Source organism: Polyodon spathula, chromosome 5 (genome assembly GCF_017654505.1).
Source record: "Polyodon spathula isolate WHYD16114869_AA chromosome 5, ASM1765450v1, whole genome shotgun sequence".
NCBI lineage: Eukaryota > Metazoa > Chordata > Actinopteri > Acipenseriformes > Polyodontidae > Polyodon > Polyodon spathula.
Genome location: NC_054538.1, coordinates 50,623,790 through 50,643,295, shown reverse-complemented (window position 1 = coordinate 50,643,295; position 19,506 = coordinate 50,623,790). Strand labels below are relative to the sequence as shown.

The 19,506-nt window shown below is 36.7% G+C and overlaps 1 protein-coding gene across 1 annotated transcript in view; it reads left to right on the top strand.

Annotated features, from left to right (window-relative positions):
* The window catches only part of phf10 (PHD finger protein 10), a 107,183-nt gene that overhangs the window by 59,045 nt on the left and 28,632 nt on the right, over positions 1-19,506 (top strand). The window contains exon 9 of the mRNA XM_041250722.1: positions 8,444-8,584. Coding sequence (XP_041106656.1) covers positions 8,444-8,584 — 141 coding nt within the window. The remainder of the gene's footprint in view (positions 1-8,443; positions 8,585-19,506) is intronic.

Below are 19,506 nucleotides of genomic sequence, written 5' to 3'. Positions count from 1 at the left end.
GCACTCACTTGTTCTGCTTTGGAACTAAAGCAACGTGCCTGTTATCTTTACTTGCAATGCTTATATGTATTTTTTTCATTATTAATTAATTTGTTGAAGACCTCCTTTGTTGTGTGAGTGCATAACCCTACACCTCCACACCGGTAATTAGTAAAAGCAAAAGCACAATTATTAACATCATTACAAATTATTTGGATTATACCAAATAATGTTTTTATTTACAATGAAGGGAAAACATAATACATAATTATAAGCATTTGGGCAACACAGTTCCTTTTATTGTAAATAAATACATGATTAGGTATAATTTAATTAAAACGATATTAATAATAAATGAATCGTGGTTGTAGCAGCAGTTTAAGTAATCTGTAAATATTTTGTCTAAGTTCAGAAGTACAATGCTTATGGTGTTGTCAGCTCTTTTTCAAAAGATATCGGCATGGACATTGTATACAGACCAATGGAATACCTTGTGTGTGTACGCCGCCCTCTTCCTAAAGTTGTAGATAGTGTCAGATGGTGTAGTGTAGATGCTGCCGTACTTTATGCATCCGGGGCGGGTCAAACATCAGGAAAAAATCACAAATTGTGCGTCCCTTCCTGCGATTTCAATCGGGCAGTGTGTGATGCTCACACGCAAAGATTGTTTTGTGACGCAACCTCCTGCATTGAGATGTGACGGTCGCATCGGGGAGTGTGTTCCGGGGTCACAACAGAGATGCCAGCAGCTATGATTTGGCTGTAGCAGCTCCTGATTAACAAGAACAGACTACTGCGCTAAACATCATTTTTGACTGGCTGATATAAATATGCCCTGTCTACTTAAAACAAATTAGCTTTTGGAAATATTCTGTTCAAAACAATGAGCTTATTCTGGTTGGATTTGACACAGCACAAGACACACACAGCATTTTACATTGTCCCTGGTCAAGTGTTCAGTGATGAAATTCGAGTTTAATTTAAATAAATAAATAAATAAATAAAAACTTGTATTTGTAACTTTGAACAAATCTGTTTTCTCTCCACACTTCTGCATTTCTTTCAAGAAGTACATGTCTTTTGTTGAATTGCTTTTTGATTTTGTTTTAAATTGGAACTTTAATTTTCTTTTTCAGAAGCATAACCTGTTTTTTGGGCTCTTAATTTGGACTCGTTTTGGCATACTTATTGGAGTCTGGATTTTGAAATAATTTTACATGGCATTTTAGTCTTTGCATTTGCTCCGTGGTTAACTAATTGTATTTTCTTTCATTCATTTTTAACAGCAGTTATTTAGAGTAATTAATCTGGTAATTAGAAAGGGGTACAGGGTCGAAAAAGTTTGAAAACCACTGGTGTATTGTATCCAAAAAAAACAAAAAAGAAAAAAACATTTTATCCCCGGTGACTTCACACACCATTTCCCCCTTTTGTGATTTTGAACAAATTTTTCCTGGCTGCTCTGTGATTTTTAGTACAAATTTCCATGACAAAATCCCAGCCTTATCAGTTATTAAAATAGGAATCACAAATCAAAGAAAAGTCACTCTCCTGCGAGAGGAATTTACCACAGAATGGTCATTCATTAAAAGAAGTCTAGTGTGTCAGTCTCCCGTCTACTGTGAATACTGCTAGACAGACTTCGCTGTGAAATATGGTGGGTGTCATGACTATCGCTCACATAGGTACAAAGAAACACCAACAATAAGCACAATCTGACACTCCCCATTACTGTATGTTTGTGCAAATGGGTTTTGAGGTTTATTGCTTTAATTAATTCAATAATGATTGGATACTACACAGCATTTTGTATTTTGATAGTTGCAGAATAGTACAGATTTAAATAAAAAACATTGTTAAAGCTTTTTGTGGTGTTATTTTGATAGTTATTTTTATAAAGTTTTGAGGTTGAATATTTCAGTCTAGGTTTGACAGCACTTACTAGATCCTAAAACACTCTTCATTACTAATAGGGGGGGGGGGGTAATTCCATTATTTGGCATCTCCGTCATAGCAGAGAGGCAGGCAACTCCACAGTAGGGGTTTCAGAATGAGAAGACTTTAAAAAAATTTAAAAAAATAGGGTAAAAGCCTGAACGGCACTTAAAATTGTATTAAAAACAACAGCGGAGAAAGTTACACACACGTGACGAGAATATCTTAGCAATGAAAATCGTTTCATAATCCCATTTTTGTTTGTTTGTTTTGTTTTTTTTTTAGTTTTGTTTTTTTTAAACACCAAAAAGCTTTTGGAGCAATCTGATTTGGAGGTGCAAAGATGACAAAAATAATTATACATAGAATACAAATAGGTGAAAATAATGTAATGCTGATGAAAAACCTGTCCGACCCCACCTTCAACAGCCCATTCTGTTCAATAAACAGGCTAGAATAAAGCTGCCGGAGCACTCGGTTCAGAATTAGCATGTAGGAATAAAATGATACACATAATACTAAGTGAGGATTACATAATCCTATTGAACAAAAAAAACAAAAAAACAAACTGACCTTTAATTGCCCATTCCGTGCAACAAACAGCTTTATAAATAAAAATGATACTATTGGGGGGGGGGGGGGGGGACACCGAATTCACCTTTTTTATATAAATTGAACTACTGCAAATTAGTTGATATTCAGCCAAGGGGATGTTCATTGATTTTCACTGTCTAGCAGACTTTACCCTTTTCAGCCTTGATAGAAACACATACTTAGAGGCACTGATCAGTACTTTAATGCTGTACTGCGTTAGAATACTACATTTCCGTGCAAATTCAGTGAAGAAAGAGAATGTCGTGTTAATGACCAGATCTTATTTTTACTGTTTTAAGCACTGGAAGCAAAATTCAACTTATTTGTTCTACTCTTAAGGTTAAAAATTTTTACAAAATAAGGTTCTGAGATGTGGAGCCTTTTATCTGGTGCTGTTTTAAACCACTTGTAAGATTCTTACAAGATTCTTACTCAACCATAAGAGACATTTTGTTGCCAAACTGTCTCAGATTTAGCTAGAAAAATTAATCTGGGGTTTTTTGGGCCCGCTGAGTTTAGAAATGCTAATCATTGTTTTATTTTTTAATTTCCCTTTTGTGCTGGCAAAAGTCTACCTAGAATGAAAGTGACCCTGACCAGAAAAAGCCCTCCCATCATGTGTAGCACTTCATTCAACTCGTAATGAATAGGGCTTTCGAGAAAAAAATACCAGGCGCACCTAACTCACTTTTTGCAAGTTGTCAGACGAGGGGTAAGCAACGAGTTTTATTCGAACTTCAGCCCAACCCTTTACTCTGTAGGGGATGCAGGTCCTAAAATGTTAGTATTGCTGTAAAAACCTTAGGGACCAGTCTTCCAAATTTCTTATGACAAGTATATAACTACGCAAAAAGGAAAGATCTTAAACATTTTAAAAGTTGCATGCAGAATGTGGTTGGTTAATAGCTGCTAGAGAAACCACACATCACAAAGTTCAGTAATCATCAAATTTAAAATTATTGAGGGTCTGAACTAGAAAGGGGGGTGAGATTTTCTTCACAATGTTCTCCCATTCATAGAAGAGTCTCGGGAAGGGCCACTTGAAGGTGTTCGGTCCAGCAGGTGCATAACCTTCACTTGTGCTCCATCGTCAGAGACGTCCTCAACTTCAGGGAACATTTCTCATCACTGCAACACTTGTTCTTAAGTTCAACGTCCCGACGGAAGTAGAACACAAACTGATGGAGTGTTGCCTAAGAATTGTCCCAATGAAATCCTTGGGCAGCATCTTAGATCACAAAAATATGATTTTATTCCTGGATTTTATGCATCGGATTCCCTTCTAATGTGTGACACGAGAATTAATGCTGCACAGGAAGACATCATATCAGTAGAAACGCACAAGTCCAGATAAACCTGTTCCTAAGGAAACAAAAACAAAAAAAAACAGCCACAGTGATTCTGTGCCAGGGAGTATGTCGGGAATGGTACCATATGTCTTGCCTTGGGCTGGCTCTTCCCCCTGGTGGTCATGCATATGTCCAAAATGTATAATGTCAGTGAATAATGCCCCTTCTCCACTGGCACATCCAACCCGTGAGAGCTCGGCACGGTACGGGTACAGGTGGTTCTCCACTGCAGACTTGGTAGAGACTTAACCCAGAAGACTCGCAGCTGGTTCACAATAAAAATTCTCTTGCCTCTTCAAAGTGTTGAGTAGGTTGTGTAAATCAAAGGAGAAAAAATCCCATTTAAATCCATCAAGATTTCAGGTTGTAACACAACAAACTGTGAAAACTTCCAAGGGGAGTGAATACTTCCTATAGGCACTGTATCTATATATGTGTGTGTAATATAAATATATATAAAATGTGTATATTCAATGGCAAAAATATTATTAAAGTAATGTGAATGTTTCGTTGCAAAAGTCCAAAAGGTTAGGAAATTGCAAGATAAGGTAGCCACGCAACCTTGTGTCTGCACCCTTATGTGTATGTTTCCCCGTCACACTTGGCATTGCATATGATGTCATCAATGACATCACTAAGCACATGACAAATTTTCCCTGAAGACTGGCCATACGATATAACGCTAATCCTTGTGAATGATAACATGTTCAGTAACTGCATTAGCATTCCCACAATGCTGTCAATGTGTGCTTTTAACAAACAGAATTCCTTGTACTCAGAAATGTGTAATTGATGTTCACGTATGTAGTGATGAGTAGTAGGTCTTTGTAAAGGAGTACCTTAAAACAAATGGGACATGCAATATGTCAAACCCTACATGTTAGTTAACACTTTCCAATACATTTCACTGAAGTGAAAAGGGGTCTACTGTAGTATGGTGTGGTTAGTGTTCCGCGTTTTCGGTTTTTATCTTTTAAAAAGAACAAAATAATTCTGGCAATTTTTTTGAGTATTTTACATATATTAAAATAGGGATAAAATCAGTAAAAAAAAAAAAAAAAAATTAGTTGTTTTGAATTGAAACATTGGTAAAAATCGGGGGGGGTAATCTCAGTATACACACTTTACATTTGGAATATGATGTGTAGTAGTTTCTGATGGGTTTAATGTCCCTGGCATGTATGGTGAAGCAGAATCTGTGCAAGTCAAAGCCACATTTTCCAAGTTAGCTGGTACTTTGCAGATGGTTGGACAATTGCTGTGCTGACAGAATTAGTATCTGCAGAAGGTGTGAACATGACATCAGCACACCATTGGGAGATGCGTCAAAAATCACACTGAAGATTTCCATCAATGTGTTCCATAAGTCTACCAACTGAAGCGTCACCATTTTCTGTCAAATATTTACAATTTAAGATTGCCGGCTTCAGACAGTCTTTTAGCTGATGGACAGTACTGTCACCAATAACATACCTCTGCAATAAACAGTGGCTGCCCAGCAAAGCACAGTGCTCTGGCAAACGTATTAAGCACTCTTTTTATTAAGGTGCATCTATTTCATCTATATCTATATCAAGCCGCAGAAATTGATTGCTTGTGTCTCAGTTCATTTTCTTAGTTAGTTTAATGTCGCTTATTTTTCAGTATGTTCTTGTATTGTCAGCGTGAACATGTACCTCAGTGCAGCAGTATTTGCAACGCAATGAGGTTATAGGTGTTTACAGTTTTTATTATACCCAAGAGCTCTTGGTGATCTTGGGTATAATAAAAACTGTAAACACTTTGGAGCATATTATAGAATTGTGAGGGTACTATGTTTCTTTAACTTCAACATCTTCATACCCTGCACCTGAAAGACTTTGGATGTGCGTATGTTTTCTCTTTGTTTACTAGCAGCCTCCCATCTCATTTCTCAGAGCCTTCATTTCTCAAGGAAGAAATAAACAGTGGTTGTTGTTACCGCTATTTTGGCCCCAAAACTGGCTTTGGTGTGTTACTTTTGTCTGCCGCCGCCACAATATGTATAAACGTTCGTTTGTCCGTTTGGCAAGACACCTGAAAATTTAATCCTGTAAGCTGCTAGAGTATAGAATTATACGGTGTGTGTGCGTATACAGTGGTCATCTAAAGTTTACAAACCCTAATTTATGGAATTGTAAAACTCTACAATTAATGTTGAATACATGTATATAGTACATTCCTTTAAACACCCTTATTTATGGTAAATCTATGTACATGGTACATTCCTAAAATCCCCCTATTGTTCTGTTTTCTAATATAAAAAAAATAAATAAAAGTTCCAAAACAAACTCAGTTCAGCAAGTTCAGTTTGTTACAGTTACGTACTGCTTTTGTATCCCTGAATAAATATATTTTCAAAGAAACAAGAAATCACCATTTAATGTGTCCAACAGAAGCATACATTGGGATACCTTGCAAATGTGTGTCTTTTCGTTCACATAGTCAGAAAAAAACAACATATGAATCCAAATTAACATGTATTTATACTAAAGTAATACAAAACTGACTACAAACGATTTAGAAGTGAGTAGTTTATACGATTATACTGTAAATTTACAGTATAAATACATGTTAATTTGGATTCATATGTTGTTTTTTTCTGACTTTATGTGAACGAAAAGACACACATTTGCCCGTTTTCCCATTGGAAATAGTGATATTTTGAAATATCACTGTCCTGGTCACAAAAGCAAAGTTTGTGGGGAATAATAGCCATTTTCTATACTTTTGAAGCATAAACAATTAGGAAATAACACTTACTACCCAGGAACAAAAAACAAAAAAAAATTGTTACACAGTGTTATTATTGTTGTTATTATCATTGGTGTATTATTTTGGGATGTATTTAAAACAATAGTTTGTGGGGATGTACTGTTATTGTTTAAAATGTATTGTTTTACGTTTATTTAAAACAATGTTCTTTTTTGTTATTGTTTGGCAGTGTGGATAGGGTTAAAGCCCTATCCCTGCAGAATGTGGCTGTTTACGAATTGATTCATTTTGTTGTTGATTCGGCCACGTGTATATAAGTGTGTGTGTTTTGAGGTGGGTGTTTGGAAGGAGAAAGAACGAATGAGAGACGGGAGAAAGTGAATAGCATATTTATCGTAAAAATGTTTTCGCACGCACTTGATTTTTGTGATCTTTTTAAGTACTGTTTTTTTTTGTTTTTATTTCCTCTCGTTGAACTGTACCTTCATTGAGACCTTAGACGCGTAACCCATAGGACACAGGAGAGGCAAACTACCTGTATATTGTATATGGTTTTGCATTTAAATAGTTAACAATTTAATAAAAAATGGAAAGTCATTCAGTAGATGCCAAAAGTCCTATACTGATAAAGGAAGAACAACAAAGAACAAAATAAAACACACCCAGCACCAACATTGGTTTGACCCATAGTCTGAACAGCACTGTTTACTGTAGCTGATATTAGCAGCAGCATGTCTGCAACAGATCATACTGGGCAAAAAATTGTTAATGAAATAATGTAGGCTAGGTAGTTGTTAGTTTAGTTTCTTTTTATTCTGAATTAATTAAATGATATTCATTTAAAAAAGACAAGAGAGAACCAGGCAGGTTTTATTTATGTATGTATGTATGTATGTATGTATGTATGTATGTATGTATGTATTTAATTTATTTTTAAAAATAAAGTTAGTAGGTTTGTGTTGCTGTGTGGCCATGAATGGGTTTAGGTTCAACACCAATTCAAAATAAAATGTTGTTACTGTCATTAAGCACTAGTAATAGTCTGAAGCAGTGGTATTTCAAAATAACAAAAGCCTGTTTTTACTTTAGTGTAGTAGGCTAGAATAATGTTGTTGTTGTGTTTTTAGTTTTTAGTATTGAAAACAATCTTAAACCCCTTTCACACTAGCATGCTCTATTGTAGTTGGAACCTACCCGGGTCAGTACCCGCTGTCACGTGGGTCAGCTACGCGATTTCACACTGCTTTTCATAAAGCAGGGTTGGCGTGGGTGACAGACTAAAGTAAACAATGTGCGCATTAATGCCCTGGAAGCAGCTTGTTACAGACTTCCATCTGAGCTTCTCTGGATTGAATCGTCGGCCCAGATGTTGATTAGAGCAAACATTTATTCATCACTGCTGCAATCTGGCTCATGGTGTGTCTCAAGCAACAAAAATATGGCTAAACAGAATAAACCAAAACGTTTCTTGCAGAAGTGAAACCTTCACGCAGGCGTGGCTGTTTGTTATTTCGTCTGCCGTCATGCATTTTTTCTCGCTCAAGCCAGGTGTGTATTGAAAAAAGTGTATTGACCCACATCCCGAGGTGGGTCGCATGGATTAGGGTTAACCTGAGTATGACCCAGGTACATGTTTTCACAGTGCAGGATTATGACCCAGGTAGCCAGAAGGCCACAGAAACAAAGTATGGTATAAAAATTGTTTCAGCGAGCATATTATATCCTCTTGAACCTATGTTGCACCCCATAATCAGGTGGCCTTTGTTAGAATTGGTGCCTGATGTATGATTTGCAGTTTTTGGGAGAGGTAAACAAACTTGATGAAAATATAACATTCAGTGTTGTCTTAACAGGACAGCTCTTCTGGCAACACCTCTGATGGAGACAGCCACCCAGAAATCCAAGAAGGTACCATACAAGGAAAGCTGAAGCCAAGAACAGCTAAAGACGGTTCCAAGCGTTCCTTTCCTCCAAAATCAGTTCCCGGGTACAAGGTAGAAGAAAAAAGACCCTGACTCAAATTCTTTCTAAAGAACCTTTCTCCTTATTCAATATTTTACTTTGTTGACATGATAAACAGTTCTTTCTAGAATTAAGTAGACACTTCTCTGATTGCTTCTTGATCTCTTCTGCTTAATTCCACCTGGGGCTTTCTTATAACCTTAATTATGGAGTGGATTTTCAACAGAATCTGTCACGGCAAGACAATGGTACCACTCTTCCAGCTGTTTTGTTAAGCAATAATGTTTTGGTTTCCTAGTGCAACGTTTTGAATAGGAAATACATTGCATCTTGACAGAAAACCAAGCTTTACTTTAGAATGTGTTTTATACATGTATTCTGAGCATTGTATATGTACGCCAATATCAGAAAAGTGATATGTAATATTAGCTGTGTATGTTTTTCAGAGAATATTATGGGGGTTTGCTCTTGATGGATTAACAGAAAAAAATACAGATGTATTTTTTACATGTCATGAATCTGTCCAACAAATACCATTTTGTGTCTGAATTGAACATTTGCTGGTAGTGTTTTAAACCCCATTTAACAGTGTGTAGCCTGGTGGAGCATTCTCACCAAATCAGGTGATATGCAGTACACAATTGAACAATGTATACTTATAAAGGTACAACTTAATAAAGGGGCTTATGGAATAGTATGTTCTGTTTAATGGTCATTAGGGCTAACACTGCTAAATAGTCTTGGTACTATGCCTTGAAGGTAGTAGCCCTTTATACTTAGATACATGGTACTGCCTACAATCAACTAATAGCTCTGATGTCATACCTTTTTAGTGCATAACTGTTTTCCTTCCAGGTTGGGTAAGCAATTTTAACCATACCTTTTCTTGGTATTCTGTGTTCGTAATAGAAATATTTATGAGACTTGGGAGTTTGCTTGAATGTTTGCTTTCCAACCTGTTTCTCTGTTTTTAGAATTGTATATGTTATTTAGGTGCTGTTACTTTAATGATGAGCTGCATGTGAGTGTATTACCCTATTGACCACTGTAGCTCCACATACACAGAAGTATGCTAAAGGGAGTTCTGGATTGTAGTCTTTCTTGTAAAGAAAGCAGATCACAGCAAAAATGTCTGAAAAATATTTTAAAGAAACAAGCACTTAATAATTTGTTTTATTAGTGCGATATGACCAGAGCTAACTGAAATCACAAGGGGTATTAGGGTAAAGTTCAGATTGTGTTGATTCTGGTTATGGTGACTTTTCAAACAAACTATCACATCTTGACAAACAGTATTGAAATTTCAGCATATTTCACCAAATGTTTACTTTTAATAAGAGAAAATGTGCTCAGCGGTGTCCAGTGCTGTAAGTGCGTACAATATTTCTGGCAGGTAGATGGATAAGTGAGCTTCACCAGAGTCAAAGAAGTTTGGAAATCTAATCGAGTGTTATATTTGAGACAAGTGTGTTTTAACCCTTTTCTGCCTAAATAGAACGGCCATATGCAGGCATGAATATGACCGCTTTGTGTTTTAGCGCTTGCAGTTTGACAACCTTACATCAGAATTGAAAACCCAATATCTCAACAGGAAGGCCTTAAGCAGCTGTTTATATAATGTATTTTGTTGTGGAATATATCATTTATTTTTTATAAAAGCCCCGTCCCCCAAAAAATCTCCCAAAAACTACCAGTAAATATGGCCACCACTGTAAGCAAACAAACAAATTAATAAACACATTTCATTTGTCATATAAACATAATGTACTGTATATTTCGTGACTTTCAGTAAGTCTGCATTATGAAACCCATATGTGTGTGTGTGTGTGTGTGTGTGTGTATATATATATATATATATATATATATTACACACACACACTTGCAAAAGTTATAGAATTCAATACAACCACAAAGCTAATCCACAGTAAAAAAAAAAAAAAAAAAAAAAAAAAAAGTGTGCGTTTAGGGTTGGAAGAATAATCGATAATATTTTAACAGCGATAATCTTGAAAAATGATCAATATTCATAGGAAGGAAGTGGCACTGAACTGTGGGTGAGGCGTAAAACATGATCTATGTGAGAATTGTGTACATTGGGAAGTTACAGTAAGTATTGATTTTAAACGGTATGCTCAGGCTTTAAACTTGCATCATGGTTTCATTTTGATAATAAGTTGTACACTGGCAAAGCATGACTGGTTTTATAACAAACACAAATATTGTTGTAAAATAAAAAAAATACAAACTGTAGAAAAGTAAAAAAAAAAAAAAAAAAAAAAAAATACTAACTCACTTTAGAAAAGTACATTGACAGGATTTTTTTTTTAAAATGCAAATTGAATGTTTTTGTAAAAAGAAAACTAAAACACAACCATATGGCAAATGTTTAATCCCGCCTGTACAACTTAGTTGCTTCTGTATTATAAACTACAGTGAAACCATGAGTACTATACTGCAGCATGCAGGCTAACTTTGTTATAACAAACCCCCATGGCACCTGGAGAAATGTTCGTTATATCAGGGTGTTCACTAATATAGGGTTTGGCATTTTTCTGTATAAGAATGACGACAAAACGGCAAATTTGAATTGAACATCAATATATAGCACTTTTATGAAGATTCCTTCACATTGACCAACATTTAAACGGTATTGTGACAAGGTACTTGTGCCCCAAGTGTGGGTATCCGCATTGCAAGACAGAGAGACATGGGAGTTGGAGTTGAAACGCCGGCACAGGCACGCAAGATTTATTAAACACAAAACAAAAAGTAAACAAACGGGTCGTGATGCTACCAATGATGGTAATGCACAGGCCCAGAAGATGCACAGAAGATGTTGGCCAAAAAGTTCTACTTTTGACTCATCTGTCCATAGAACATTGTTCCAGAACTCTTCAGGATCATCCAGGTGCTTTTTGGCAAACTTGAGACGAGGATTCATGTTCTTCTTAGTGAGCAGTGGTTTCCACCTTGCTACTCTGCCATGAATCCCATTTTTGCTCAGTGTCTTCCTGATGGTGAAGTCATGAACACTGACCTTGGCCGAGGCAAGAGAGGCCTGCAGATCCCTGGATGTTGTTCTAGGGTTCTTTTTGACTTCCTGGTTGATTTTATGCCCTGCTCTTGGAGAGATTTTGGCAGGACGGATACTCCTAGGAAGTTTCATGACTGTCCCAAACTTTCTCCATTTGGACAATATGGCTCTGACTGTGGTTTGGTGCAGCTCCTGAGGCTTAGAAATGGCTTTGTAACCCTTTCCAGACTGATAGGCATCAACAACTTTTTTCCGGAGGTCTTCAGGAATTTCTTTTGATCATGGCATGATGTGCCTCTAGAACCTGTGTGCTGACAACTTCACTGTGATGGTAAGGGCCAAAGTTAGTCAGATATATATTGAGCAGGTCTGGCCCAAATCAGGCCTGATTGTTAACCAAAGTATTCAAACAGCTGCCCCTAATTATCCCTTTAATTGGGTTGAGTTAACTAGGGGGGGCAATATCTTTTTCACACCTGAAGTTTGATTACCTCGCACACCAAACAAATGAAAGAAGCACCAAACTTTGGTGTCATTTTTTTCTCTGAGACTCCCTCTATATACTACTACAACCCACAAAAAGATCTGACCAAATTAAATGTGAAAAATGCAGAAAATCAGACAGGGGGCAAATACTTTTTCACGGTACTCTGTGTGTGTGTGTATATATATATATATATATATATATATATATATATATAATATATTACACACCCATGGTGTTGCTAGTTCATTTATAATGGAAGGATAGGCGGTTTATTTTAAACTGTCTGCATACAAGCAGCGATGTACAAATCTCAGTATGTTCCTAATAGTACAGACATACACACACAAACAAGGGTTTTCAAAATAAGCCGGCATCCGGGGCAATCCACCGTCTAAAATTATATTTGCGCGGGCTACTTTTATATAAAAATGTTACGATTATTTTAGGGTATTATCATTCACTACATTTTTTTTTGTTCTATTATCACACACTAAGGTATAATACATAAAAGCTGTACATAGTATATAATAGCTATACAAATCCAATCTAAAAAGCATATTCCTTTTGTTATTATATTGTAAAATGTCTTTCCTGGTTTTTGTTCCAACTGTACCCTAAATTATGTAATTGGACCAATTAAGTGATTATTAGAAGCGTAATTGGTCCAGTTAATTTAGGGCACAGTTGGAACAAAAACCAGGAGGGACACCGGCCCTCCGGGACCAAGATTGGACACCCCCTGCCATAGATGCTTCTCATTTTGGGAGTTCATGTATAGAGGCTGTACGTCTTTAAGAAGAAAGGTGGGATATCAGCTGATCTCTTGTCAGGATATACAAATGCCTGCAGGTATATAAATGCCTGCAAGTTTGGAGAAGCATGGTAACGCCAGTTTCTTACAACAGTTGCGATGGTGACCAATCGAGTAAGTAGTACTGTGTAAAAATGTAGCTTAAAATGAACAGTTGCATTCAAGAAATTTAGAACAAAAACAGTAAAAAAGAAATAGACTTAAGGTTTGTGTGTTGGGTGACTTGTATGTTGAGTGAAAAGGTTACCGTATCAAGCTGAAAAAAAAAATTTGTACTCTAGTAAAGCATGTTTTCTCACCAGCCAAGTTGAAGAGCGCCTAAATAAAGTTTTGAGTAAACATAAACAGATGTATTTAGCCTGTCGCATCCTCTTAGCAGCCACAACTATCCCAGGTACAATAGATTTGGTTTATATAATTAACGGTCAGGAGTTTAAGGATGATTTAATTGCGCAGCAGGTTCCCTAGTTAAATAATGAGCTGATAATATCTCAGCCAAAGAAGCGTGCATGATAATTTAAGACATTACCATAATGAAAAACAGTATGTAGCTGCGTTTTGGACTAAAGCAGGGTCAGCTGTTGCAGGGAAAATTAGTTTATTTCTCAAACTGACCATTTTAAGGTGAAAGCAGAAAGCATAGAAATAATTGGCACTGTAATTTGGAAGTACTGCTGAGAATGCACTGCAGCTTACTTGATTGCAGTAAAAAAAAAAAAAAATCTTACATTTAGATCATTGTGCTAATGAAAATATCTACAATGTGCTTGCTGTGGGGCATTTCATATCGTAAAGAGTAGAACAAACTCGATGCAATTTAAACTTGTTTTTACTGAAAAATTAACAGTAACATGTAATCATAAGAGCTGTCTCAGATGGGAGCTGCATCATGCTGTTTCCCATATTACAAGTGGACACAATTAAAGGTACTTCTTGTTGATCTTGTCTTGCTGTGAGCAGTGCTGAAATAAAGCTCCTTCGTTGCACTAATGGAGTACTTTGTCAGACATTACAAACAGACCACTACTATAGTACATGCTTAAACAATACAAACATGCAGCAGAATGCACCATTTTAACCACTTTTTTCAAAAACTTCCCACTGGGATCCCCCCTTCAGTGCTACGCGTCTGGGTGCCCCCTACTGCCTTAGAAGTGCCATGTACTATAAAACTAATTAACACCCTGCACAAAGATAGTTTGATTCTCTTAATGGCAGATTCACCACAAAAGTAAAGAAAACAAATGCTTCCAGTAATACATTTGGTGGCACTTTTTTAATGAAAATAAACGCACTTGAATTAACATAAATGTTTAATTCAGAAAAAAAAGTATTTTATAGGAAAACTGCATGATTTATTAATATACAAATTTCAATAGATGTTTAATTTTATACTCACGTTTGTTCTGGGCACCCACCAAAAACTTAAAAAATATGCATACACTGTCTATTTTTTTTTTTTTTTCTTCTAAACTCGGTCACTTAGACTGGTGTTTGTCATGCTGCTCAAGTGTATAAATTTGATAAATGTTTTATTTATGCCACCATTAATCATGATTATGATAATATACAGATGATAATCGATAGCTGAAAATGCCATTATCGTCCAACCCTAGTGCTTAGCACAAGTGCAGCTGGGCTTAGCAGCACTGTGCAGGACCAAGACACTCGTTTTCCTGTATGAGGACATGGAGTCTGACAGCATATCCCCTGCTGTTCAGTTCTTCCCTGTCAGCAGAGCTTATACCACTAATCAAGATTGCCACTACAATATTGCAAGTACCTTGGCCTACAGTAGGAGAAACAAGGCGGTCGATTTTCAACGACGAGCCTACCGTCTCTCCCATATCCCCTCTCTGACCCAGCAGCCTCAAAGACCTGCACAGCCGACTGCGCCCGCTGCCAGTGGTGATTTTCAGATCCAGCCTGTGTCTATTTGCAGCAGAGGCTTTAAATAGCAGAAGCCCTAGGAATTTGCTGCCGCCTTAGGGAGCCATCTGGACTATTGCCGTTGGTGCACCACAGACATCTGGGTGCTTACTACCGTTCAAACTGGCTATTCGCTGCAATTCAAGCACGGTCCCCCTCCCTTTTGGGGCGTGACTCCAGCATCAGTCATGGACCCACAGGATGCTGCTGTGGTGTCACAGGAGGTATCAGCTCTGCTGGAAAGTGGGCTATTTGCATGATAGACCCCCTGCAGTTGGAAGAAGGGTTCTACTCCAGGTACTTCCTAGTGCCCAAGTGGGATGGTGGCCTGAGACCGATCCTCGACCTCAGACAGGTCAACCTGTATCTGAGACAAAGGAGGTTCAAAATGTTGACAATGCAACAGCTGTTGTAGTCAAATAGGCCAGGCAAGTGGTTCACTATGATGGGCCTCAAAGATGCCTATTTCTATATTCCCATAAAACCAGCGCACAGGAAGTACCTGTAGTTCACCTTTCAGGGAACAGCATATGAGATCTGTATCTTGCTAGTAAGTCTCTACCTAGCTCCCTGTGCCTTCTCGAAGTGCATGGAAGCTATCCTGGCCCCATTGAGACAAGTGCATCAGAATGATCAATTATCTAGACAAGTTCTCAAACTTTTTTGCTAGGCCCTCCCTTTGAAAATGTGGACGACCCTCCCCCCGTTACGTTATCAGGTAAAATTACTGTACATATTACATGGGCATGCTAAATGAAGCATGGACAATCGTTATGCCTTCAGTCAACGACGCAGGAGCCTTTCTAAAAGTGTATGTGGGACAAGATCCACGGGTGGGGGGTTTGGGGGGTAGCAACGGTTTTCAGGAATACTTTTTGTGCGATCGGGATTACTGTGATCCGGATTTGTATCCATGCAAGCAAAAAGACAAACACATATTTAGTGGTATAGCTTTAATAAAAAAGCATATGCATACGTTCACATATGCCTCTTTAAAGCTTATCTGAGAGATGCTGGACTCCCGACCGACGAGGAAGACGATGAAGATGTCTAAAAACACAGATCTTTTTTTTAGTTTTATTTGTATTCAATTTAGATTTAGTTATTTAATTTCTCTAAAGTAGGCATAAATAATGTGCACTAACATTAAAAGTGATTTAGATTTTGTTAAAAAATATAAATAAAATAAAGTTGTGTATTAATCATTATTACCACAATCATTTTTGTTTCTTTTGTTAAATTAGGCTATATCATAAATAAGGCCTCTTTTAAAAATAAATAAATAAAATTAAGAACTAGTCTACTTAAAAAACTGAATTTCTTAATTGTGATTATTTGTTATCTGGATAAATGTAATCCAGCAGTGACATTTTCGGAAGAACCGGATCAAAATCGATCACAAAATCTAGGATTACAAAATCCGGATCACTTTGATCCAGATAAAACGTTTTGAAAAACCAGCCCCTGATTAAATCAACAGCAAGCCTCTGTCACTTGTGTTTCTGCTTCAAGATGGTTGTTTTGTGTGAATTAAAATTTAATTTTGACATCAGAAATGGAACGAAGCATCGAAAACTTGCGTATAGTATATGTACTGTCTACTTGTAGACTCCACTGATTTGTAAATAACGCCTGTTTCTTTAAGTTCCACTTTCAAGTCTGTTCTTCAGATATATGTAGAAACACATATTACTGTCTGACAAATTTGCATCTAACCTTTCGCAGCCAACACAGGCAGTTCTGGGAGCTGGAAGTAGAGTATTGCAAACAAACAGTTTGCCAATGATTGTAGCAATAATCATAGCATTGTCCAGATCGTGGCAAATTGAGAAACCATGTGAAACAGAAAAAAAAAAAAAACTGAGCATTTAAAAAAGCTTTTTTGACCCACGCTAGCACTTTATAATCTTAAGTAGGGCTTCTGTTTTGATTTAGTTTTCAGTGCTTTTTTTTTTTTTTAATCTATTTTCAAGTGGTTTTTTTTGTTTTTTTACCTCAGGGCTTTTGCTTTGTAAATACCGTATAAAATTATTGTTTTCGGTTACTTTCTAAAATGCTAATGTTTTTTTTATTTATTTATTTAATTTTTTGTTTAGCCCTCAATTAGCAATTTGGTCAGTTTTCAAAACAATTTTTGCTATATTTAAAATACACACTTTATTATTATAAAAAACTTGAAATAACATCAGTTTGTTTACAATTGTAGCATTATAATATAGTTCACAACATAGTATATAATGGAGCATTATATAAGTATAAAAAACTAATAATTTTTTACAATTGCAGCATTATAATAATATTATTACTTGTGAAGACCTATCACTTCTTAGAAATATTTGTTTGTGTGATAGATTTCAAAGCAGACACACTTCATACCCTCATCAATGCCAACATCTTTATCCAGCACCTATACATCAGAAAACTTGCATCGCAAATTTTCAGTTACATCATATACTGTATCTAGCCATGGGTGTATAGCGCTCTGATATGCATTTTTATCTGTGACGTGTAGGTACAATAAATAAGTAGGTCGTTTTGACCAGTACCAATCCTGACAAGGTTTCCTTACAATCTGTAACAAACAAATAAATACCCTCATTCCATTCTCTTTAGATAGACACAGGCATCCATTTTACACTCTCAGCTCTGTGTATAGAGATGACCCGGTCTGTTGAGCACATTTCTTAGGGACAAATGCCATCTGCCAGTGAAAAACAAAACTGCAGACAACTTTACTCTGTTGTCAACTTATTTATTCACTGAAGCATGTCAAAAAGACATGTTAAACTTTGCAGATGCACATATAACCCCCTACACACTATTCTCATGGGAGTGGCCAATGTGGACTCACTTGCACTCCACGTGAAAATTGCGGGATAAGCACCTGGTGGTTAAATCCTGCGAACAAGCCCCCTACTGTAATTGTAATCGCATTTTAAATATTGAAAGCAGTGTCTCCAATAGAAATGTAGAATTTGCTACTGCTTAGTAGTTGGATGGGTTTAAAGTATTCAGAACAAATCAATGATAGTTAAAATCAGAAGCCCTAATCTTAAGATTGTCAGTATTTTTTTGTGGTCATGCGGCCCACCCTGCAATAGCCTTGCGACCCTCTTTTGTGTCAGGATGCCCAGTTTGTGAAATGTTGATCTACACAACTGCCTCAGTCTCCAGCACAGTCAGTGGCACACGGAACTGGTCACCGACCACCTTCAACGGTGAATCATGTGAAGAGCCAGCTCACGCCTTCCCAACTCTCACGTATTGACATTCCAGAAACTTCTGGGCCTGATGGCAGCAGCCTCCTATACTCTTCCATTGGGTCTCCTCCGCAGGCAGTCTGCACTCTTTCATTCTAGGGGGCGAATACAGGGTTTTGTAAAAGTACTTGTAGACCTGAAGCTTGTGCTTTTATATATTTCACATGTAGGGTTTCTTTCTTCAATTCACTGACACCGTAGGAACGCTGAAGCCGATAAATAACAGTATATCAAATAACAGTTTATAATAACACAATCATTATTAAACATTGGGTGTATTTACTGCAGATCATAACATAAATGTACAAACAGTCAGATTAGAAAAGTAGGTCAGCTATTACCATTTAAACATGTGATATACACATAATCAGAATTATACGCACTCATAAGATTGTTTCTTTCCTTGTGTGATGAACTCCACACACAAAGTAAACTCCTGGGGCCGTGTTACAGAACAATTTCTTAACTTGCTTTCCTATCTTATCTTTCATAGCTGGGATAGGATTTTACTAAATTGGTATTACAAAAGCATTTCCTAAGTCAGCAGTGGATAGTGTCTTATCCTATCCTAACATAGTTAGGAAATCCTATCTAACGGCAATCTTGTCCGTAAACGAATGATCGAGTCTGAATAGAGCAGGTTACAGCTTGAGCTTCAGGTAACTGTCACCAGAATATACATGTTTTTAAATTAGGGCATCTAAACTTGATTCAGTTGTGGCAAAGAAATGCATGGCTCTACATTTTACTTGAGAAGGGAATAAGGTTTTAATTGCAGAAAAATACAGTAAAATCTACTTAACAACAAATAAATACCGGTATAAAAAAACAAAAAAAAAACTAATAATTAAGCAATACTAATAATTTCAGTCATAAACAGCATTGTATTTTAATTAAGAATGCCAACACACAACACTCTCACAGACTACACTAAAGCTCAGAATAAGGAAAATAATGTGATGTTCGTGCCTGAGGTGTGAAAGTGTGTAATATAATTGTGTACATTAGTCCAAACTTGTATTTTTCGAGTTATATGAGCCACTGGTTCTAGTTCAGTGGTGCATCTCGCCGTGTAATACAATAACACAACATTGCTCAGTAAAGTTTAAAATCTAAATTATCACCTACAGTAGCTTGTGAGTGCATCTAACTCCAACTCCATGCCGCCCCATACGTAACACAATGAACCACCTTCTCTCACTTGGGGTGGGGCTAGATCTAGACGTTACAACTAGCTTGCTGTTAGAGGTACACATTCCTAAATATACTAATGGATCATTATGATTCACTATAGAATATGTTGTATATAGTAAGACCTAAATGCCCTGAATATATGTGCAAGACACAACTTAAAATCTAAAGCACAACAACAACAATACATGTGCATCACATAATTTTTTTGCTTTTTGCATGGTTTGTTCAGATCTTGCAAG